This window comes from Nomascus leucogenys, chromosome 22a (assembly GCF_006542625.1).
Source record: "Nomascus leucogenys isolate Asia chromosome 22a, Asia_NLE_v1, whole genome shotgun sequence".
In the NCBI taxonomy this organism is placed as follows: Eukaryota; Metazoa; Chordata; class Mammalia; order Primates; family Hylobatidae; genus Nomascus; species Nomascus leucogenys.
Window position 1 is genome coordinate 90120031 of NC_044402.1, and position 22934 is coordinate 90142964.

The 22934-nt window shown below is 38.3% G+C and overlaps 3 protein-coding genes across 14 annotated transcripts in view; 2 read left to right on the plus strand and 1 right to left on the minus strand.

Moving 5' to 3' along the window:
- Positions 1–5312: 5312 nt before the first annotated feature.
- Positions 5313–19126, minus strand: ORMDL1 (ORMDL sphingolipid biosynthesis regulator 1). Of its 3 annotated transcripts, XM_003253848.3 has the most exons (5): positions 19027–19126; positions 17766–17875; positions 17197–17377; positions 10271–10422; positions 5313–6629 (listed from the first exon to the last, which is right to left on the minus strand). In XM_003253848.3, the coding sequence occupies exons 3-5, from the start codon at positions 17368–17370 to the stop codon at positions 6494–6496; spliced, it is 462 nt and encodes a 153-aa protein (XP_003253896.1). In that variant the 5' UTR covers positions 17371–17377; positions 17766–17875; positions 19027–19126; the 3' UTR covers positions 5313–6493. The 3 variants fall into 3 exon arrangements, with proteins under 3 accessions (XP_003253896.1, XP_003253895.1, XP_003253898.1); XM_003253847.3 differs by lacking the exon at positions 17766–17875 and having other exon boundaries at positions 19027–19124; XM_003253850.3 differs by lacking the exon at positions 17766–17875 and having other exon boundaries at positions 18981–19063.
- LOC101177459 (translation initiation factor IF-2-like) lies at positions 17875–20058 on the plus strand. The gene has a single exon (XM_012500370.2). It carries the CDS (start codon positions 18467–18469, stop codon positions 18959–18961), a length of 495 nt encoding a protein of 164 aa, XP_012355824.1. The 5' UTR covers positions 17875–18466; the 3' UTR covers positions 18962–20058.
- The window catches only part of PMS1 (PMS1 homolog 1, mismatch repair system component), a 96013-nt gene continuing 91921 nt past the window's right edge, over positions 18843–22934 (plus strand). For 4 of the 10 annotated variants that reach the window (XR_004028061.1, XR_004028060.1, XM_030804271.1 and 1 more), the window contains exon 1: positions 18881–19345. The gene's annotated coding sequence lies outside the window, so the exon portion shown is untranslated. Of the gene's footprint in view, positions 19346–20077; positions 20225–22934 lie in introns of those variants that run through there. The other 6 variants (XM_003253844.3, XM_012500352.2, XM_030804273.1 and 3 more) reach the window with 4 other exon arrangements.

The window sequence follows — 22934 nt, forward strand, 5'->3', positions numbered from 1 at the left end:
TATTATTATTAATTATTAAGGATACAGATAAGGTCCATTCTCTGTTCTCAAGAATCTGAGTCTATAGGCAGAAGACAAAATGCAATACACAATTATGGAAATGTGAATGGAAACTGCATTCAGAGGGGTATTGCTTGGGAAAAGCCACGTTGGCGTGCCACAGATGTATGCCAGCCTGGCAGGCCCATAGTGTGATTACTTGAGTTTCTATATCTGATTCTTTTATAGGCTTGAAATTGGTTTATCAGGTCTGGAAGTGACTGGAGTCGGGAGTACTGAGTTACTCGCCACAAACTGCTAATAAAATGCTGTGTAAAAGCCATTAATACTAATGTATTATTTATGAGAAACACAATTATGGGGGAGCTAGGATAGTTGAGTCTGCTGGTCCTTATCTGCCTTGTATTGACCAAATTACAATGAAGGCTAAATCCAAATTATAATCAGAAGATAGCTTGGTAACAATAGAAACAATAGAAATGAGTGTGATGCTTTTAATGGCTAATATTTCAAGCCTGATGCAGCCCTTTCCACTTGAGTCACATTGTCTTACATTCTTTGAGTTGGCTAGTGCTAAAAATACATTGCCATTTTCCTTTCTCCATTTTTTTTTTTTTTTTTGAGACGAAGTCTTGCTCTGTTGCCAGGCCTGAGGTTGGCTCACTGCAACCTCTGCCTCTGGGTTCAAGCGATTCTCCTGCCCCAGCCTCCCGAGTAGCTGGGACTACAGGTGCACGCCACCACGCCCAGCTAATTTTTGTATTTTTAGTAGAGACGGGGTTTCACCATGTTGGCCAGGATGGTCTCCATCTCTTGACCTCGTGATCCACCTGCCTCGGCCTCCCAAAGTGCTGGGATTACAGGCGAAAGCCACCACGCCCGGCCCATCCTTTCTCCTCTTAAATTTTCTTTGCTGACCAGTATCTCTTGATGTGAAACATTCTTTCATTAGTGGTAATACTGTCAATCAGGTCTTTGGAAGATATTTTGGGTTTTGTTTGCTGAACCATTATGCTTATTTTACAAATTAACTTTTCTGAACTTTATTGTGGTAGAATTTACATAACAAAATTTACCATTTTAACCATTTTTAAGTTCAAAGGAACTAAGTACATTCACATTGCTATGCAACCATGACTACCACCTAGCTCCAGAACCTTTTCATCTTCTCAAACTGAAATTCTGTACCCATTAAATAATAAGCTCCCAGCCAGGCACAGTGGCTCGTGCCTGTAATCCCAGCACTTTGGGAGGCTGAGGTGGGCGGATTACCTGGAGTCAGGAGTTCAAGACCAGCCTGGCCAACATGATGGCCATCTCTACTAAAAATACAAAAATTAGCTGGGTGGGGTGATGAATGCCTGTAACCCCAGCTACACGGGAGGCTGAGGCATGAGAATCACTTGAACCTGGTTAGGCAGACGTTGCAGTGAGCTGGGATTGTGCCACTGCACTCCAGCCTAGGCAACAGAGGGAGACTCCCGTCTCAAAAAAGGCAAAACGAAAACAAGAACCAGTAAGCTCCCATTCCTTCTGCCTTCCAGCCCCTGGCGACCACCATTCCACTTTGAATTTGATTACTCTAGGAGTTTATAAAAGTGGGATAACACAGTATGTCATTTTGTGACTGACTTATTTCACATATCGTAATGTCTTCAAGATTCATCCAGGATGTAGTATGTATCAGAATTTTCCTCCTTTTTAAGGCTGAATAATATTCCATTGTGTGTATATGTCACATTTCTTTTAACCATTCATCCCTTGATGGACACTTGGATTGCTTCCACCTTCTGGCTATTGTGAATAATGCTGCTGTGAACATAGATGTACAAATTATCTGTCCAAGTTCCTGCTTTCACTTCTTTTGGGTATATACCCAGAAGTGGAATTGCTGGATATAATTTTAATTTTTGACGAGTCTCCATACTCAGATGATCTTATTTCCTTATTTTTCAAGTGTGTGGGTCTATGTGTGGTTTTGGCAGGGAAGGGAGAGGGTCAGTCTCTGTCGTTCCCACATACTCCCCATGACTGTTAAGTGCTGTGTTAGAAGCATATGGTTTGATGAGAATTCTAGGAGAGACAAATGTTTCAAAGGATCTCTGTATTTTCACCGGCAATAACTAAAAAATCATCTGGCTTCTCTGTTGCCCCTATAAAAATTATAAAATGGAGAAAATAATGCATGTTTTATCATCTTGGTAAAATGGTCAACATAAATGCAGAATATTTGAAAACTTGGGGGTTTTCAAATAAGATTGTCAATAAAAATTTATAATTGCTAATTGGAAAGTCAGAAAATTTATACACTGAAATTCCTTTCATACTTTATATCTCAAAACTATTTTACAATGTTAATCAAGTGGCTTATTTCTTTACTAAAGTTCTTGTATTTAAGATTATTTTATCAACACATACTTATGCAGTCTGAGTGAACGGACACTGTGATAAACTGCCTTATCTGCTAAACTTAACATTATTTAGAACTTGAGAGCTACAAGTCAGTCATTCCATAACCATTGTTTATCAAGGGCTTGAATAATTAGTCAAGAAATGAAATAAATTACAGTACTACACTGAAAACCCAAATTTTTTTTACTATTTTTCTAATTATGAAATATTTCAGATTTTGAAAAAATTAAATACTATAAACAACTTCTGTGAGGCCAACATTCAACTTGAGATAAAATCATCCAATACAGTTGAAGCCCTGTGTCCTATATACTTGATACATTCAGGATTCTGACTTTGATGTTTATAATTCTCATGCATTCATTTGTAGCTATATGAAAATTTTTAAACCCAACGTAACAAACTACTTGCTAAACCACTGGATCATTTTTACCTGGAACTGAAATTAGGCAGTAAAATAAAAATGTGATACATCTCATTCTTTTCTTTTTGACACAATAAAGGAGAGTTTATCTCTGCTATTCTACTTACCTTCCCCTTCCCTGCCCTGCACTACTCCAAACCTCCTTTTAGGGTATTTTACCTAGACGTGTCTTTTTAGTACTGAACTTGTTCACATTTCTCACATCGACATGTACTATCCATGTTATTGTTTTGGGAATTACTCTTTTCTGTCTATCCTGTTAGACTATTAAATTGCACTGGTTGACACTGGGTTGCTCCATTTGTGTTCTTCATGACTAGCATGACGCTATTTTTGGTGATACTTACTGATGACATATATAATACAGAAGACACAGGAGAAATATACTGCATGAAAATCAAGATTCAGCTTTAGCTAGACAAGATGAATCAATGAACTAAAATCTAACAAGATGGAGTTCTATAGGAAAAATGTCTTAAGAGTTTGGTTTAATAAATCAATTTCATATGTGAAGGGTAAGCCATAATTTAACAGCACTACATATTGAAGATTTAAGGTTTGTGACATAAAGTGAATCAGTGATATGTGGTTGTCAAAATAAAAAACTAAAGTGGTATTAGGCAGCATTAAAAAAAAGCATCCAGAACAGGGGAAGTGGTACTCTTTCACAGCATATCTGATCACCTCTTGTATTTAACTCTTGTGCTATATAATAAGTAATAAACTGGAACTTAGAGCAGAATTACTAGGATAGTGGGAGAAATCTGAAACCATATCATATGGAAAATGGTGAAGGCTCTAGTAATATTTATTCCATGCTGTTGACACCAATTTAAAAGTTATCTTTAAATAGTTGAAGAGTTATGTAAAGATTAGATTTTTGACTCAATATACAAATTGTAAATTCCATTACAGAAATAGAATATACTGTCTTATAAGTCCTCTTCTATCAATATTATTATTAAAACAGAACTAAATGGAAGGGTGGTAATTAATGAAGATTCAAGCTAAGGTAGGAGGCCCAGCATGTTGGCTCATGCCTGTAATCCCAGCCTGACCAACACGAGGCTGAGGCGGGCAGATCACTTGAGGTCAGGAGTTTGAGACCAGCCTGACCAACATGGTGAAATCCCATCTCTACTAAAAATACAAAATTAGCTGGGCATGACGCTGAGGCAGGAGAATCGCTTGAACACAGGAGGCAGAAGTTGCAGTGAGCCGGGATCACGCCACTGCGCTCCAGCCTGGGCGACAGAAAAAACCTGGCTCCAGCCATCTCAAAAAAAAAAAAAAAAGTTAAGGCAGGGGGTTGAATTACATGGTGTCTAAGGGCTTCTCTAACTTAGCCTCATATAGCTCTATAAGCTAATTCACATAGGTATTAGTGAAGGAGATATTATGCCCCTTAGGATCTTTATAATTCAACAGACAATAACACCATAAACCTAGAAAAAGGATGGGGGCAGGTCAAAGGGACACAGCAGTCAGCTTGTAAGAGCTCCTAATGGTCAAAGCTGGAGGACAATTTGAGCAACAAATCATGATAATGGATTATAACCCAAAGAATGAAACATCCATAAGCCCAGAGTATAAGTGATTTAATAAGTAAATGAAGAAGGGACAAATCTTCCTTATAAAAGATTCTAATAAATAATTATAGAATAAGGGAAACAAAATCATCACTAGACTCCACAGTAGTAACTGCTGCAAGAAAGATCCACCAATGAATGCTAAAATTTGTGGCATTTCTGAACTCATGACTCCTTAGAAATTGCCATTATGTCTCCTGACTTGAAGTCAGGAGCATTTATGGCATGGCAATTTATTTTGTTCCAAGTAATAGTCATTTTAGATTTTGTTTTAAACTGGAATGTAGGCACCAAAGGGAAGGGAGTTGTTTTTTCTTGTTTACAAACTATCCTCAATACCTAACATAATTCCTGTAACAGAGTGGGCCCTTCAATTATCTACTGAGCAAATATTTTTAAAACATTGACCAGAGAAAGCAGTGAAGAAAGCATGTATAAGAGGGAGACTTCTATCTCTGAAGTATGTTAAAAAAAAGTAAGCCTTTTGAGAGAAACTTTAAAATAAAGAAAAATGAATGTTTTTTGTTACTTTTATGAATTCAGTTGCTTAAAAATAAACTTGAAAAATGTCACTTCAATTTTGATGACTAAATTTGAAGGGCTTTTGAAATAATCTTACACCAAGGAAAAATTTTATTAAATTATAGATCACCAGTTATTTAAAAATACACGGGAAAAGACAGACATACAAAGGTAGTATCATACAACTGATTTCTAAACTCAGTACTTTTGAGATACAAAACAATGATCATTACCCCCAAAAGTCAGTGTACTGACATGAATTGATGTTTAAGTTGGTCTATAACTCTTTTCATTCAATTCTGTTTCTAAATGTTACTGAATTTTTAAATTTTGTCCCATATCTGAACTTTGTTTTTTCTTTGACATGTTTACTTCTCAAAGTAGTATATAGTTATTTCTTGCAATTAATGTCAGCAACTATAAGAAGCTTTCCTAAGTCACAAGAATTCAATGTGGTTGCTGTTCTGGAGACAGTTACCATTTTGGGCTATATATACTAAAACCCATGTAATCATAGGCAAAATATTAATGGGCAAAATAAGGGGGTTGAGAGCAGGAGGACTAAGAAAAGAAAATGTTATCTTTTACCGCAGACCTGCCAAAAAAGACTCCATTACTTACTTTGGTACTATTGCTAGAGACGTTGTTTCTGCCAGACCACAGGCTGGCTATATGGTTGTTCCTTTTATATTTCCTTTTTCAAATGGTGACAAACTTTCCCAATTAAATTGTTCAAACAAGCAGACACCTTTAAATTACCATATATTTTTTAGTTGCTTGAAAGAAATAAATTATTTTCTTAATTGGTTTAGCAGCCTTGTGTCTGGAAAAGCAGTAAAACCCGCTTTGTTCCAAAATTAGAACACTAACTCAGAGGCTGCTTGTAAGATACTTGGCTATCTTTTATCACCAATCAGTCACAAAGGTGAACCTCCATGAACTCTGTAACGTAATAAATGTAAAAATGGCTTCATTGACCAATACATAATATTGAGCCTGCAAAACCAAAAAAGTACCCTCATAAGTGGGAACTGGCTTGTATAAAACAAGAGGATATACATCCTCTTACATAAAACAAGAGAAATATGTATGGTAATAAAAATAATCTTTAATAAACTTGTATAGAGAGGATTCCTCTTTACATGTAAGTCTGCTTTAAATAACCATGGCTGAATGATTGGAAATGTTCTTTTCTTAACACAATGCCCATTCATTATAAGTTAAGCTGGTCCTAGTTTCTTACAAAACTCTTATTTCCTTGAATTTATCTACTACACCCTCACTGTGATGTCCTTTAACTTATAAGCTGGGCCTGCCCAGCCTGCTTATAAAGCCCCCTCTTCAGAAATATACCAGGTGTATTAAACAGAGGCATCATTTAATGGAAATCTGCACTTCAAAACAGCACTTGAAGGACCAGCCATTGGCGCTCCAATGTAAATACTTCTCATTTCACATTATCACAGAAACAGTGCAGTTTACTAACCACTCCTTCCTTATAAGAAATTCAGTAGCTGTAAAAATTTTTGTTCAGTTTCAAAACATTTCAATACTTATTAATTCCAAAGATCCGAACACCATGTAGTTGTGGCATTTTGGGAATTAGCACACTCAGGAGAGAAGCTGTGTTTAGGATGAAGTGAGTTGGATCATACTTCGTATAGAAACTTGCCAGAAAATATCTGTAGAGATAAAAGAATATACATAACATCCAAAAATAAAATTACTTAGAACTTAAACAATTTTAAAGGTAGAAAAAAAGGCCACTAAAGCATAAATACCTAAAAATGAAACTATTTTTGAGCACTAAAACAAGAGGAATCAGTTTGGTCCCAAGTTTATCTCATTAGGAACTAAAAAATTTGTTTAATGGAGGTCCACATTTTCCATTTCTGTAATTGTATTAAATACATTTAATAGAACACACTGCATCCTTTAAAGCAAGGCTTATCAAACTAGGGTTCATATGCCCTCTGTAATTACAGGTGTAGTTCTGTATTTCCATGTATGTTTCTGAAAAAGATCTGGATTCGAAGCATTCATCTTATTCTCAAAAAGTTTTGTGACTCACAGGTTAAGAACCTCTACTGTAAAGCTCCGAAAAATGGGGTTTTAGTGCATTAGTACAATTCCTATCTTTGAAGGAAATAAATATTTGGTTGCCCTTTTGATGTTCTCATTTTCATACTGTAGTTGAGCAGCTCTATAACCAGTTTAACCGGTAACTTGAAAGACACTGTTGTACCATTCCAGCTGCTTTTTAATAATCAAATGCATATATGTTTTTGGATATCCAACTGAGAATTTGTTTTAACAAGCCCCAAGCCTAAAAAGCACCTTTAAAACCATATATCACCAAGTCCAGAATGTTTAGTTTTACCTACAGGTATATCAAGGTGCAGACACATCATCTGATTACTAACAGAATAATACAGATAAGATGTAAAGAATAAAACATCGTATCTTATTTGTTCATAACTAAGAAGTTAGTTTCTATTTAGGTGTTTGCAGTACACAAGGAAAGTATTCTAATAGTCTTTACTGACATTAGTTCCTCATAAAGGAAAATAAATATCTTGTGTAACATGGTTAGAAGAGAGGAGCTACTTCCAAGTATGACAAAAAACATCACAAGAGAATTTTATACATTTTTAAAACCATCTAGATTGAGAAATTCTACAATCTTCCACCTATTTTGCAAACTAGTCAGAAAATTCTTTCTCCAGTGTAAACCATATTCCTCAATTCTGAAATTCTTTCTTCCTGCTTTCATATATTTGAAGACTAAATTTATACTTCCTTTACTGAACAAAATAGGACATCACTTGCATTTAGCAAACTCATTTCATTTCCCACCATCATTATAGGTTTAATCTATAATCTGATAGGTTAGAAATAATAAATCTTATAATGGGTTCTTTTGACTATAACCTAGCATATGTCCCCTTTTTGTCTTTTAATTAAAACTAATTTTGTGTACAGATTATATGAAAATTACTTGACTCTTTCAAAAACTTAGACAATCCTCTGATGGTATGCAAAACCCAGGTGGGACTCAGTGTGACAACATTTATTTGCCAACAGCTATATTGGAAAGAGACCTGTATTACAAGATAGTAGTTTAGGGTTTAACCTGAGCTCTGAACTCCAACTAGGTGCAAGATCTTCAACAAGGTAATGCATTTGAGTCTGTTTCTTTAATTAAAAATCTGGAATATGGTGGCTCACACCTGTAATCCCAGCACTTTGGGAGGCCGAGGCAGGTGGATCACCTGAGGTGAGAAGTTCAAGACCAGCCTGGTCAACATGGTGAAACCCCATCTCTACTAAAAATACAAAAAGTAGCTGGGAATGGTGGTGCATGCCTGTAGTCCCAGCTACTGGGGAGGCTGAGGCAGGAGAATCGCTTGAACCTGGGAGGCGGAGGTTGCAGTGAGCCAAGATCATGCCACTGCACTCTGACCTGGGCAACACAGCAAGACTCTGTCTCAAAAAAAAAAAAAAAAAAAATTCTGGAATAACATTCCATGTCACACCTACCTGACAAATAATCAAATAAGAAAATGTGAAAGTACTGAAAAGTCTTAATGCTATATAGATGGCTTTAATGCTATTTCTTCAGTTAAGTAAGCAATTTAATCAGAATATTTGAAATCATACCCGTTGGTCAAAAATATATTTTGAGAAATATGGACACTGTATACAGGCACATCTCAGCTGGCTTTTGTGTGATAGCTGTGATTAAAACTTCAGAATGTCAGGCATTTTACATGTATTATAATGCAATCCTCAATGTTTTACAGATGAGAAAACTGAGCCTTTGAAGAAAATGGCCAAAAGTCACAGAGCTTCAAAGGGGTTGAGCCAAAATCCAAAGTCAGGGCCATCTGAATAACCAATATTTTTGTTATTACATGCATGCATGCATTCATTCACTTATTTATTTAATAAATCGGGTCTTGCTCTGTTGCCCAGACTGGAGTGCAGCGGTGTGACTACAGCTCACTGCAGTCTCCATCTCCTAGGCTCAAACCATCTTCCTGCCTCAGCTTCCCATGTAGCTTACATTTATTTTTATTAGACTACACTGACACTTTTCTTTGAGGTTATTATTATATGGGACTAAACCAATTCAAAATTTCCTCAAAGGGCTATAAATTAAGGAAAAAGAACCCCATTATTTTATGATCAGTTTATTCCTTTCACTTGAAAAATGCCTTCCCTTACTTAAATATCTAAAACCTAGTCTCTCTTAAGTTCTAGCATAAGGATTTCCAACACCTCCAAGAAGTCTTTTGTGCTACGCCAGGCTGTACTGACTCTATCATGGACATTATTATGTATAGGCTAGATGGTACAGAGTATTAAGATATATGAGCAATACCTCTATTACGTGTAGGCCACTGTACTTACTGTGGGTTTCAAAGCAATCCATGCACTTATAAATTCTTTGGAGAGACAAAATAAAACATATATACATTTTTTTATTTGTCAATTATTCCTCAATAAAGCTGGGGAAAAAAGGAGGAGGCATTTCAGGTAGGAGATATGATTTGAACAAAGACAGAAATAGGACTACACATGAAATATTCAAGAAATGCTGCTTAGAAGGCCAGGTAGGAGTTGGGTGGGGATAAAATATTTATATCAAGGGAAAAGGAGGTAAGAACTATTTTCTGGAAGGCCCAGAACATCAGATAGGAGAAAGAAATTAGATACCAGATACAGGTTACATGCTATCCAGGTAGATATTATCTCATTTATTTCTTACAGCATTAGGATTAAATTAGGTATCACTTGCTAGAATTTTATATATGAGCAAACCAAGCTGGCTGAGTGATATATATAGGACTCCACCCAGGTCTGTCCTATAATGAAAGCCTGACCTATTTTTTTGAAACCATACTCTTTCCCAAGGAGTCTGAATATCTTAATAGGATAGGTGGCCAGTGAAATTCTTCTGATTATCTAAATCATTGCTTAGGGAGATTAATCTGACAGTGCAATATAGAATATGATTATGTATTTTGTGTCCTTATATGAAACCTAAGGACGGGAGCTGGAATACATTTGACCTGTATATCCTAAATGTCTAGGTGCACTGATTAGCATGTAATATTGTCTCCGTATGTACTGACTGAAGTGAAAACTAGTTTATTATCAACTTGTTAAAAATTTTGTCCATATTTTATATTCTATCTGAGGTGCTACTTATTGATAGAAGTTTTCAACAAAATATTGTTTCTAATTCCAATTCAATCTGATGAAAGGATATCTTCCTCTTATCCAATCCTCCTCATACCTAAAAATTTCTGCCACTTACAGAATTATTGGAGAAATTGTGAAAAACTTCCGTGAAGATGTAAACTGTACTCCATAGTCCAGTTGTTCCCAATGAGTTAGGAGCCTTGCTTTACCCTGGTCAGGAGTTTCGAAAGGTGTTCCTTTCACTGCATGCAAAAATACGTACATCCCCTGGAAAACAAGCAAGGGGTTATAAATGATCAATATTAAATACAAAATTAGTCTTTGTCAGTAGCATTAACGAGGTTCCAAGCTGTTTGTGAGAGTGTGTGACTTAACTGAGTTCGTTTTAAGCTTTCGTATAATAGTGAAAGGCTGTAGCCAGTTTCTTTATAATAAAATAGAACTTTCTGGGGTATATAAATATTATTAAGTCAGAACTGGTAAAAGGTCAACTGAAAGTAACCTGTTTGCATTTCTTTTCATTAAACTAAAAATAACTATCAGGGTAGCTTCATATCTTTACATTCAGATTTTCTTACACTTTTCCTATTGGGAAATAGGATTACTTTTCCCCCAATGTACAGGAGGTTTTTCTTCAGGGTGTATTAGTAAATTTGATGATACTTAAAAAATGATAAAGACATACAAACTGGTAGAAAACAATAAAATGATTAAAATCTATTGTGAAAAATAGTTTTGAGATATTTAATATGACGACTGCCTTTGCCTTAATAGTTCTCTTCCAAAGCAATAAAAATAGTTTGATATAATAGGTATAATGTTCCACTCAATTCCCTTTTTAAATCGCCATTGTGCCTCAATAGTGTTTCTTCTGAAGTCAGTTTTTAAAACTCAAAGCAAATAACATTACTAAAAGCCATTCTATCACATCATATGTCTAAACATACAATTTTTTTTTATTAATAGGGTAGAAAAAAACCAATCTATAGATTTGGTTTCCTTGAGATTATGATACCCATTTAGACTGATAAGCAGTGTTTCATTCTGGATCACTACTTGAGGCACTTTATGTAAAAGGATAATGCCTAAATATTATCATGACACAAAGTTTTTCCTTCTAGACGCCACGATGTGATGTCATTTTTCCTACCTCTACTTTTAATGATTATATAGAAAAATTAGGGATTTGAAATTTTATATGATACCAAGTTAACCAAGCCCTTCCTTTCAAGGCTTAGTCTACTTCCTAGTTATTCCATTAGGCAATTCAGAAGTCGTTTAGCTACAATAACATGTAAGCTATGGAGGAAAGGACTCATGTTCAATTGGATTTAACCCACCAAACATTTAATAAGTGGCTTATATGTACAAGACATAGGACATATATGCGCATATGAAATTGAATGAGATGTACCCAAGCTTTGGAAAAATTCAAGCCTCTAAGAGATGATAAGGAAAAAAAAAGATATGCATAAACAGCTAGAAAGTAGGGCAGAAATTGCTATCAAAGGTACAATCAGAATACTCAGCAAATGGCAGGGGAGGGGAAGGTTCCTTGTTGCTGTGGCAAAAGTCTTGATGCTACTTCATTAATTACCTCATTCTTAAAGGTTCAGCTCAAATAACAATTCCTTAGAAAAACCTACCTCATTAGTAGTAATTAATCTCCTGTATATGTAGTTGTATACAATTTTATTGAAAATACGATTACAGTACAATATATCGTGTTAGAGTTGTTTGCATGATGTTTGTTTTCCCATTAGCCTGAATACACTCGGAATAAGTACTAGGACACCGCAAGACATTAGACATTGGACACTTCCAACATTAGAAATGTTGTAAGATGACATTATGCCAAGGAGTATTTATTCTGTAAGCTCTATGAAGCCATTTTTATATGGGCTTTAAAGTGAATTATAAAACAGAAAGTATATGTTTTCAAATCATCAGGGGGTATAGGACCCCCAAAAAGTTAAGAACATCTATTCCAGACCACATAGATATTAGAATCTAAGAGAATAATCATCCTCTCATTATTTCCTTCAAACTATATGTACTTAACTAGTGTTTAGAATATCGAAACAGTTTATTTTATACATCTTTTCAGTGAAAAATAATAAAATCTTATCTGGCCATATATCTTCTGCCCCAATATTTTTAAAATTGTTTTTATGTAAAAATGTTTGTATTTATTATTCCTCCATTAAAAGAATTAGGGAAAAAAAGTATGTAGCTCATGGCTAGTGCTTACTAAATACCTACTGAATCAAAATGAATCATTCATTTTTAAAGCTGGGCCAAGAATCCTGTGAAGCATTAATACCTCTAAGGGTGAGGTAGCACTTAATAAAGCAACCACTGTAGGTTTCTACTGTACAGTTCAGAAAGGCAAATACACTGTATTTTTCTAACCAGGTGTAACAATTAGGTCCATTTTCTCATTTTTAAAGGCATTCAATATGTACTTCAGATTTTTAATTGGTTTAATGTGGCTATCTTCAAAGGAAACCTAAATTTGGAGTCATGTAATTGCAACTCCGATGGCTAATTAAGTTTTTAGGGTGGTGAACTAATAACAAATAAATCAGAAGTTTGCTTTTCTATACAATGTCAATTACCAATGATTTGTCCATGGTCAACCAATTTGAAACATGGTTAGGGGGTGGTGGTGGTGCAGGGATGGCATCTAAAATATATTTAATACATGTGCCATTGGAGAAAGGAAAAGACTAACTTGGCTGGGCGTGGTGGCTCACGCTCAGCACTGTGGGAGGCCGAGGCAGGCAGATCACCTGAGGTTGGGAGTTTGAGACCAGCCTGACCAACATGGTGAAACCCTGTCTCTACTAAAAATACAAAAATTAGCCAGGTGTGGTGGTGCACACCTGTAATCCCAGCTACTCAGGAGGCTGAGGCAGGAGAATCGCTTGAACCCAGGAGGCGGAGGTTGCAGTGAGCCAGGATCGTGCCACTGTACTCCAGCCTGGATGACTGAGTGAGACTCCATCTCAAAAAAAAAAAAAAAAAAGACTAACTTATTCAGCAAACATTTAAACACATTCTTAGCGATACAAAAATTAAAACATAAAGAGATAAACTGCTAATTATAAAACAATGACAAACACATGATAAAATAATGCAGCATGAGAGTTGTGTAGATTCCTGGAGGGGCAGTTTTGCTGCAGGAAATGAGGCAGAGCAGGAAGGAGGGAGAGGTATTAAAATAGTAGAGAGTGGGCCGGGCATGGTAGCTCACACCTGTAATCCCAACATTTTGGAAGGCCAAGGCAGGTGGATCACCTAAGGTCAGGAGTTCAAGTCCAGCCTGGCCAACAGGTTGAAACCCCATCTGTACTAAAAATACAAAAATTAGCCGGGTGTAGTGGCGCATGCCTGTAGTCCCATCTGTTCAGGAGGCTGAGGCAGGAGAATTGCTTGAACCTGGGAGGTGCAGGTTGCAGTGAGCCAAGATTGCGCCACTGCACTCCAGCCTGGATGACACAGAGAGACTCCATCTCAAAAAAAATAAAAGTAGACCCTGAGTGCCATGGCTCACTCATGCTTTGGGAGGCTGAGACAGGAGGATCACTTGAGATCAGGAGTTTGAGACTAGACTGGGTAACATAGCAAGACCCCCATCTCAATCAGTCAATCAGCTGAGCATGGTGGCACACACCTATAGTCCTAGCTACTTGGGAGGCTGAGGCAGGAGGATCACTTGAGATGAGGAGTTCGAGGCTGCAGTGAGCTATGATCATGCCACTGCACTCCAGCCTGGGTAACAGAGTGAGACCCTGTCTCTGTAAGAAAAACAAAATGGCTGGGCATGGTGGCTCATGCCTGTAATCCCAGCACTTTTGGAGGCTGGTGCAGAAGGACTGCTTGAGGCCAGGAGTTCAAGACCAGCCTGGGCAACATAGTGAGACCCTATCACTATTAAAATAAAAACAAATTAGCCAGGTGTGATGGCATGTGCCTGCAGTCCTCAAATTTATTGGGAAGCTAAGGTGGGAGGAGCTATGATCATGCCAGTCTCTTAAAAACAAACGAGTACTTGGTCCAGGTGAAACGAAAATATAGTAGAAAAGCTTAAGCCAAAGTAATAAAATGAGAGCAAGATGATTTTCTTTATTGCTAGTGTATAGCCTCTATTTAGAGATGGTTGAGATAAGGTGAAGTCTCCTTGTTTCTGCACTGTTATCAACTGGTCTTGTATGTCACACAAGAAACTTGGATTTTACCATGACTGCAATGGATAATCACTGAATGACTTACAGTATGACTTGAGCAAACATGCATTTTTAAAACATCACTCTGCCAAGTTGGAATGAAGGATAGAGAAGCATGAAGAAGACCATTTGATTTATCTGAGTAATTTACTCGAGGAAAAAATGAGGGTATGGGGATCAAGTTGAGAGTAAAGCAGTGCTCTGAGCAAATGGATATGGAATATAAAGGAAAAGAAGTTATCCTAAGACTTAGGTGACCCTGTATTCTTGTTTGCATAGGATGGTTCTGATTATACCTATTCTCTTGTAGTAGTTATTAACAGAGCTCCATTTTACAGTCTAAACAGCCTGTTTGGACTATACATTACAGGTTGAGTATTCCTTATCCAAAAAGCTTTGGAGCAGAAGTGTTTCAGATTTTAGATTGTTTTGGATTTTGGAATATCGGCATATACATAATGAGATATCTTGGGGACAGGGCCCAAGTCTAAACATGAAATTCATTTATGTTTCATATACATCATACACCACAGCCTAAAGATAATTTCATATGGTATCTTTAATAATTTTGTGCATGAAATAAAGTTTTGACTGCATTTCAATTGCAACCTGTCAAGAGGTCAGGTACGGAATTTTCCACTTGTGGCACCACGTTGGTGCTAAAAAAGTTTCGAATTTTAGAACATTTTCTATTTTGGGTTTCCGATTAGGGATGCTCAACCTGTATATTAATTGCTTTACCATTAACATTCAGCTGTCTGGCTTGGCCTTTAGATAAGATTAGTAGTGAAGTCAGAGGAGCAGATTGTGGGTGGTAAGGGACTAATCAGGAATAAGGTAAGTTCCATTTACTCTTGTTTGGTTTAAGGTACAAGGTAATCTGGTGATATAAATAAATAGGAGCATCCTTATTCTACAGGTAGAAACTGAAAATATGGGTAGATGAAGTAACCTAGGTCGAATACATAGCATAAGAAGAGATGAAGAAAAGAACCTTGGGAATAGAAATATTTAAGAGAGAAAAAGAGAAGGAAGACCCCATAAGAAGAAAGAGAAGGTCAGAAATACATGCCGGTGAAAGTGATCCTATGGAAGCCAAAGGAAGTTTCAACAAAAGGGAGATGATTAGTGTAAAATATTTCAGAGAAGTCACTATTTAAAAGAAAACATCGTTTGCCCTTACAAAGTCTATCACATAAAATGGATTAAATGGACACATATTTATCATGTCTACCAGCACATCATTCTTGTCCTCCTCCAGTCAACTTCAAATACACTCCAGAAGATAGAAAATAAATATTATTATTTTTGTTATTATTTGAGGCAGGGTCTCATTGTCACCCAGGCTGGAGTGCAGTGGCACGATCTTGGCTCACTGCAACCTCCGCCTCCCAGGCTCAAGTGATTCTCCCACCTCAGCCTCCCGAATAGCTGGGACTACAGATGTGCTGCCACCATGCCAGGCTAAGGTTTTATATTTTTTGTAGAGACGAAATTTCAGGTTTCACCATGTTGCCCAGGCTGGTCTTGAAATCCTGAGCTCAAGTGATCTGCCCGCCTCAGCCTCCCAAAGCGATGGGATTACAGGCATGAGCCACCGTGCCTGGCCAAAATAAATATTAATTTTTAAAAATCAATTTCTCCTGTTTTCCTGTCTTAATGCTTTAAGTTCATTTTAAAAAATATCTTTCAACAAATGTACTGCTAAACTGGATTCAATTAAAATCCTCAACTAACTGTATTTCTTCCTTTTCACGTTACTTTAATGGGTTATTAAAGACAAGAAAAGTCGCTGTCAGGATTTTTTTTTTTGTAAAAGGCAATTTCCAGGGCTGCATAATATGGTCAGTACAGTCAATCAAAACTTTGATACTCTGTAGAGCTAATACAAGAGAGTGATATTCAACAAGCAGCAGCTAAGGCACCATAAGATCCTGAATCACATTAAGATATGATTAAGTTCAAAACTTAAATACTGAAACAGTAAAGTATACTTACACTATTTAGATAGCTAAGTTAACAAGGATTGAAACTAAAATGATCTATTTTCTAGATTCTATACAATGAGAAAAAAAAAAGTCTTACTTAGAAAAAGGCCCAGTGTTGAAATAAAGTGTGAAAGAAAAAAGAAAATTCTATCCCAGACTAGAATTCTTCAAAATTAAGTCTTATATACTAAAAACCACTAAACTGCACACTTTAAATGGGTGGATTTTATTGCATGTGAATTATATCTCAAAAAAGCTGTTAAAAAAACTAAGTTGTATACAACACAAAACCTTAAGCTTCTTTAAAAACTGTTTAAACACACATGTCATAAAGTTTACCATCTTAGACACTTTTTTTTTTTTTTGAGACAAAATCTCACTCTGTCACCCAGGCTGGAGTACAGTGGAATGATCTCGGCTCATTGCAACCTCTGCCTCCCAGGTTCAAGCGATTCTCCTGCCTCAGCCTCCCAAGTAGCTGGGACTACAGGTATGTGCCACCATGCCCGGCTAATTTTTGTATTTTTAGTAGAGATGAGGTTTCACCATGTTGGCCAGGCTGGTCTTGAACTCCTGACCTTGTGATCCGCCTGCCTTGGCCTCCCAAAGTGCTGGGACTTTAAATGTACAATTGAGTGGTATTAAAAATATTCATATTGTTGTGCAATCATCACCATTACCATCCACATCCAGAACTCTTTTCATCTTGCAAAACCAAAAACTCTACCCATTAAGCAATAACTTTCCATTCCTTCCTCCCCTTAATTTCTGGCAACCACTAAACCTAAAACTTTTAAGTGTTTAGTATAATGTGAAATTCTTACCAGATTATGTATAATATTTGTTAAAGTCCAAGCAACAGGAACACTGAAGAAGGGAATGCTGAGTAAGACAATATGAAGCAAGCCAACTCCCAATGCATATGTCAGCCACATACCCCGGCTGTTCATGACACGGGTATTTGGATTCACTTCACTGTGGGCAACTCCAACATTCATGTTTGCTCTGTAGGAAGTAATGAAATGAATCAACACTGATACAACTGCAACCTAATACCCCCAATTCTGACATGACAAGGTACATGTGTTAGGAGGATTATTTTTTCCTAGTTATTTTGAAGTAGCACACATACACCATCCAAAATATGCTACCTGTAGAATCTTCAACATTTTACTTTATGGTAAGACAAGACTTATTATTATGCTTCTATTTGAAAAAATAGTAAAATGCCTTTCCTAAAGTTTGTTTTCTAGCATGTTGTTTTACTGAATAGGAAAATTCAAACTGAAAGAGAAAAGCTACATTTTCTTATATCATGAGAGCAAAGTGAAGAGCCAAAAGCTAAATTTACCAACATAATAAATTTATATTAAAAAGAAAAAGCAGAACTCACCGAGCCAGTCTGTCAAGTAGTCAGACTCTTATATCTGACTTAATGTATCCATAAAGAATGGTCGGAGTTCAGATCACTTCTTTCTGAATACTCAATGTGGAAGGTACATGCTGTTGACATAATGTGGTGTAAAATTTACATGGTCAAGGGATAATGTTTGTTTCTCAATTTTGTGATACAACTAGGTGAAAATAAGGAGTCTTCTAAATATTTCTCTAGTCAAAATCAAAAACTTCAGTTTTCTTTCTTCTTTTTAAAAAAGGTTTTCCCTTCTCCTTTCCATTGAAGATGGACTCCAAAGGAAGAATTGATAATAGTTCTCAGTTCTTTTAATGATGGTGTTTACTTGGGTCTAAGAATTCCTTAAAATAAAACTGTCCTGAAGAACACCTATCATCCGACGGAGGGGAAAACGAGGCTAGATTATATTTGGAACAGCTATGATTTTAAAATATACAAACGCTTGTATTACGGAGTTAGCATACAGAGAGGAATTTCTCATAACCCCATCCATCAAGTGTTTCCGGAGTATAATGCTCCTTCCCCTCTAGAGACCCATAGAACAGGCATCAAGGGTTAAGGGGACGAAAAGTTAGTTACACTAAGACCGCTAAAGTCTCCAATTTATATGTGTAAATCTTTCATCTAAACACCCATGATTTATCATACATTATTTTAAACTATTATGTCATACTTAGAACATGCCAATACTCAAGATAGTTTTCCCACTTTCCACAGGGTGGAGGCCTGAAATTTACATCTCAGCTGGAAGGCAAAACTGGTGCGGTACTCATCCTATTCCAACCAGAAAACCTTTCCCCAGCAGGTTTGCCGCGCTGCGCCACGACTGGCAAACGATGACCTTACAGACCGTGAAGAGGCTGTTGGCTCTGCCCTCGCCGGTGCCTCCGAAGACGGCAACCCGCAGCGGCCCCTCAGGGGAGTCCCCCCTGCTAGACCGACAGCCCGAGCGCTCTGGGCCAGAGAAAACTCAGCAAAGGCCGCCGCTGCTACCACCTCAGCGCCTCCCCCAACCCGCCCCTTCCTTCTCGCGACCGCACGTCACGTCAGGACCCTGGCAAGACAGCGAGGATTTGCGTACGGGGCGAGCCTCTGAGGCCACTTGGCTCTTACGGCCACGCAGGGCGCCGCAGATGCAGCCGGAGCCCACTTTTCCCTCCCAGGACAACCCCTAGGCCGCCAGCAGTTCCCTACCGACGAAGGCGACTGTACAGCGCCCATCGCGTTCGTGCCCACTTACCCGCCGCCCCACTCCGGGCCGCCGGCTCGCAGCAGGACCAGCCCGGCTGCTACGGCCGCGGATACACGCCCTCAGGCCCGGCGCTGCGCAGCTTGCGGAAGCTTTCACGGACAGACTCGCTGCCAGCGGATTGGCTGCGAGCAGCGCCAATCTCACGTTATCCCCGGGCGAGGCGGGACTCAGTGCCGCGCTCCCTGCACCCGCTCCGCCGCGCGCGCGCGTGCTGGGTGCGAGTGCGGAGTCGGGCCTGCGCTGCGGATGAGAGGCTGGCTGCTTGCCGCTAGTGGATGGTAATTGCCTGCCTCGCGCTAGCAGGAAGGTAGTGTGGTGTGACTAACGGGTATTTATTATATCCTCGATGGCTCAAGGGCCCCCTCCCCTCTACTTGTCCTGGTTCGGGCGCGAACGCTATAGGGCAGCTAAGGGCGCTTCCCGCGGGGCGGGAAGCGAAGCCGGGCTTGCGGGCGCGCACATGTGGAACGCGTTCTCTGAGCAGGTGTGGGCTCCGGGGTGTTCTGGCTTGGTCTTTGTTGTGGCCCATTCCCCAGACCCTTCTGGGTGGAGGACTTAAAATTTGTTTTCCAGGCAGCAGACGTAATCCATGGCAACTGTAACTCATCTTGTGTGGGTGGCGGTTTATAGTATTGTATCCTGTGGCATCATACAAGGGGTGCAAGTTAAACTCTTTAAAGTTAATCACGATTTTTGCTCGTGGCCTTCTGGGTTTATCCGTACGCCGAAGACAGGCACCTGTATTACATGCTAACGAAATGTGAATACCAAAAATTGATCCTGAGGAAAGTCTTGATTAGGTTTTTTGGAATCGCCTTTGAAATGTAATTTCCCTCACCTTGGCAGTGCAGAAAGTTTGTGATTTTTATTGCCGAAATAGCTTTCAACATTTTGAAATTGACTTAAGAGAATGTTGGCTGTGTATGTCTATGTATCTTGCATTTCTGTTGGCTTCGTGAACCTAATTGTTTTGGATTTAGTCTGATCTTTAAATAAATGATTTCTTTGTGTTCTCTCTAATGAAAGTCTGTGAGTTCTCTGATCTTTACTTCTTTTTTAGGCACACCTGTTGTCCTTAACTGACTTTCCGGGTCATCAGCACTCCTTCAGAAGTGTTCCTTTTCCCTCCCAGCAAATATGGAAGACTGACTATCCTGATATTCCCAGACATTCTTTGCTGTGATTTGTAAGCCCGATATAAACCCTTCCACTTTTTCAAAAGCATTCATTTGGTACACATACGGTATAGAGTGCTATATTCCAGGGGCTATGCTAGGGATGTGTGATTGATATAAAACCCCTGTCCTCAAAGAATTCTGAGTCAGGAGGAACAGACAGAAACACATATTTATAGAGTAACTTGTGATGAGGTTAATTAGAAATGAGGTAAGGGGGACTGCAGAGGAAGGAATATCTAATTTGTTGGCAGGTGAAGGAAAGGAGGCTGCAGCAGGGAAGAAAGGCTTTCTTGAAGAGTTGATACTGAACTAAATCCAGAAGGATGATTAGAAGTCAGCTGAGAGAGAACCATGTGAGCTGAGGAAGGAGTGAGTGTCACCATGTTAAGAGAGACGAGTTGGCTGGGCACGGTGGCTCACACCTGTAATCCCAGCACTTTGGGAGGCCGAGGCGGGCGGATCACCTGAGGTCAGGAGTTCGAGACCAGGCTGGCCAACATGGTGAAACCCTGTCTCTACTAAAAATACGAAAATTAGCCGGGCGAGGTGGTGCGCTCCTGTAATCCCAGCTACTTGCAGGGCTGGGACAGGAGAATTGCTTGAACCTGGGAGGCAGAGGTTACAGTGAGCCAAAATTGCTGCACTCTGGCCTGGGCAACAGAGTGAGACTCTGTCACACACAAAAAAATAAAGACGAGTTGTGCAGTATGATCGCCCTAGAGCACATTTGGGCAATGGTGGGATGACTGGGAGAGTAGGCAAAAATCCAATTGTTAAGAAGTTTGTACTTAACCTGGTTGGCAGTTGGAAACCTTTATAAAAATTTTAAGTGGGGCAGGAACATGTTGAAATTTAATTACAGGAAGAACCCTATAGGTGGTTGAGATTCGAGTCAAAATATCAATTAGGTGGTTATTGCAGTAGTTCAGGAGAGAAAGGTTGAGAGGCTGAATGGAGGCAGTACAAAGAGGAGAGGACTAGTTTGGGAAACATTTAGATAGTAGGAGAGAGATGACTGGGTGGCAGGATGTAGAGAGTGAGTAGAATTTCTAGGATGACTTCAAGGTTTCTAATTTGCTTTATGTGCCTGGATGGAAGGTGTTTGAGAGCGTGGCCTTTGGAGTCAAACATGCCAAGGTGTGCATCTGCCACTTAATAGTTTTGTGATCTTGAGCAACTTACCATGCCTTTAAATCCTATTCGGTGATAAAGGATGATAGAATACATAGAGTTGTTGTGAGGATTAAATAGGATAATATATATAAAATTCTCATGTTGGCTATTATTTTTATTATCAAACAAGAAATATAGGAAGAAAGTTGATTAGAGGCTGGTCGTGGTGGCTCATGCCTGTAATCCCAGCACTTTGGGAGGCCGAGGCGGGCGGATCACCTGAGGTCAGGAGTTTGAGACCAGCCTGGCCAACATGGTGAAACCTTGACTCTACTAAAAATACAAAAAATTAGCCAGATGTGGTGGTGGGCACCTGTAATCCCAGCTACTCCAGAGGCTGAGCCAGGAGAATCGCTGGAACCCGGGAGGTGGAGGCTGCAGTGAGCCGAGATTGCGCCATTGCATTTCAGCCTGGGCAACAAGAGCGAAACCTGAAACTCCGTCTCAAAAAAAAAAGAAAGTTAGAGAAAAATTCTCTGATCAGTTTGGGACATGTTATGTGTAGGTTGCCTTCAGGTCATCTAAATGATGATATTTAGAAGGTAGATGGAAGTAAGGCCCTAAAGTCCAGAAAAAAGGTGTGAGATACAGGTGAGCTGGAGGATGGTTTGGAAGCCAGTTGAAATTATGTATATAAAGGGAAGGAGGGTACTTTTTGTAATGTTTGCGTTAGCATAAGATGCTGATAAATTATATTTAGTGGTCCTTCATTAATATTCATGAAGTGAAGAGCTTGCCATGAGTGAAGCATTTGATTGTTCTGCCTGGCATGCAGAGATACATAATACATAATTTCCTACTTTCAAAAGTTGTACAGCAGGGAAAAAAAAAAGTTTTACTGTTCAGGACAAAGGTGTAGTAGGTTTAATTATACAATTTAATTAATTTAATCTTTACGGTTATTTTACATTGATTATAGGACAAAATGATATTTGACATTTTGAATATATAGATTATCCAAATACGTAATTAAAATTAACTTCACTTTTTTATTTTTTTTTTTACCTTTTTTAATTTGACTACTAGAAAATTTTAAATTTTATATATATGGCTTACATTATAGTTCTGTTGAACAGTGCTGGATAGAGTACTGGTTAAAATGGCAGGCTCTGAAATCACGCTACTTTGGTTTTATCCTAGCTCTTACTAACAGCTATATAATACTGAGGAAATTAAACTTTGTAAAACTCAATCAGCTAATCTATAAAATGGAGATAATACAGATATCATATGCTTATGAATTTGGTAGAGACACAAATGTTCAGACTGTAGCAATTAGGAGAGAAGAAAGATGACATGACATGGAAGAAGAGTATGAAAAGAGATGCAGACATCTCAAGACCAGAGGACACAATGGGATGGGGTAGATAAAGTGTGATAGAATTCATGCTATGAATTGCCATGATCTTAGTAAACTAGAAGAATGAGGAATATTGGGATGCAATTATAGAGATTAAAAAAAAATATTTTGGATTTGGCATTGTAAGAGATGAGGTATTATAGGAAACGAGACGAAGATGATGAGATTAAGACTGCTCAGAAGGA

Bases quoted from the DNA above. Each gene is read 5' to 3' on its own strand.
- ORMDL1 (XM_003253848.3), bottom strand. From the start codon at position 17,370: ATGAATGTTGGAGTTGCCCACAGTGAAGTGAATCCAAATACCCGTGTC. The intron at 10,423-17,196 runs GTAAGAATTTCA...CTTGTTTTCCAG, and splicing joins CAAATATTATACATAATCTG to GGGATGTACGTATTTTTGCA. The intron at 6,630-10,270 runs GTAAGTGGCAGA...TTATCTCTACAG, and splicing joins ACAATTTCTCCAATAATTCT to ATATTTTCTGGCAAGTTTCT.
- LOC101177459 (XM_012500370.2), top strand. From the start codon at position 18,467: ATGCCAATACTCAAGATAGTTTTCCCACTTTCCACAGGGTGGAGGCCT.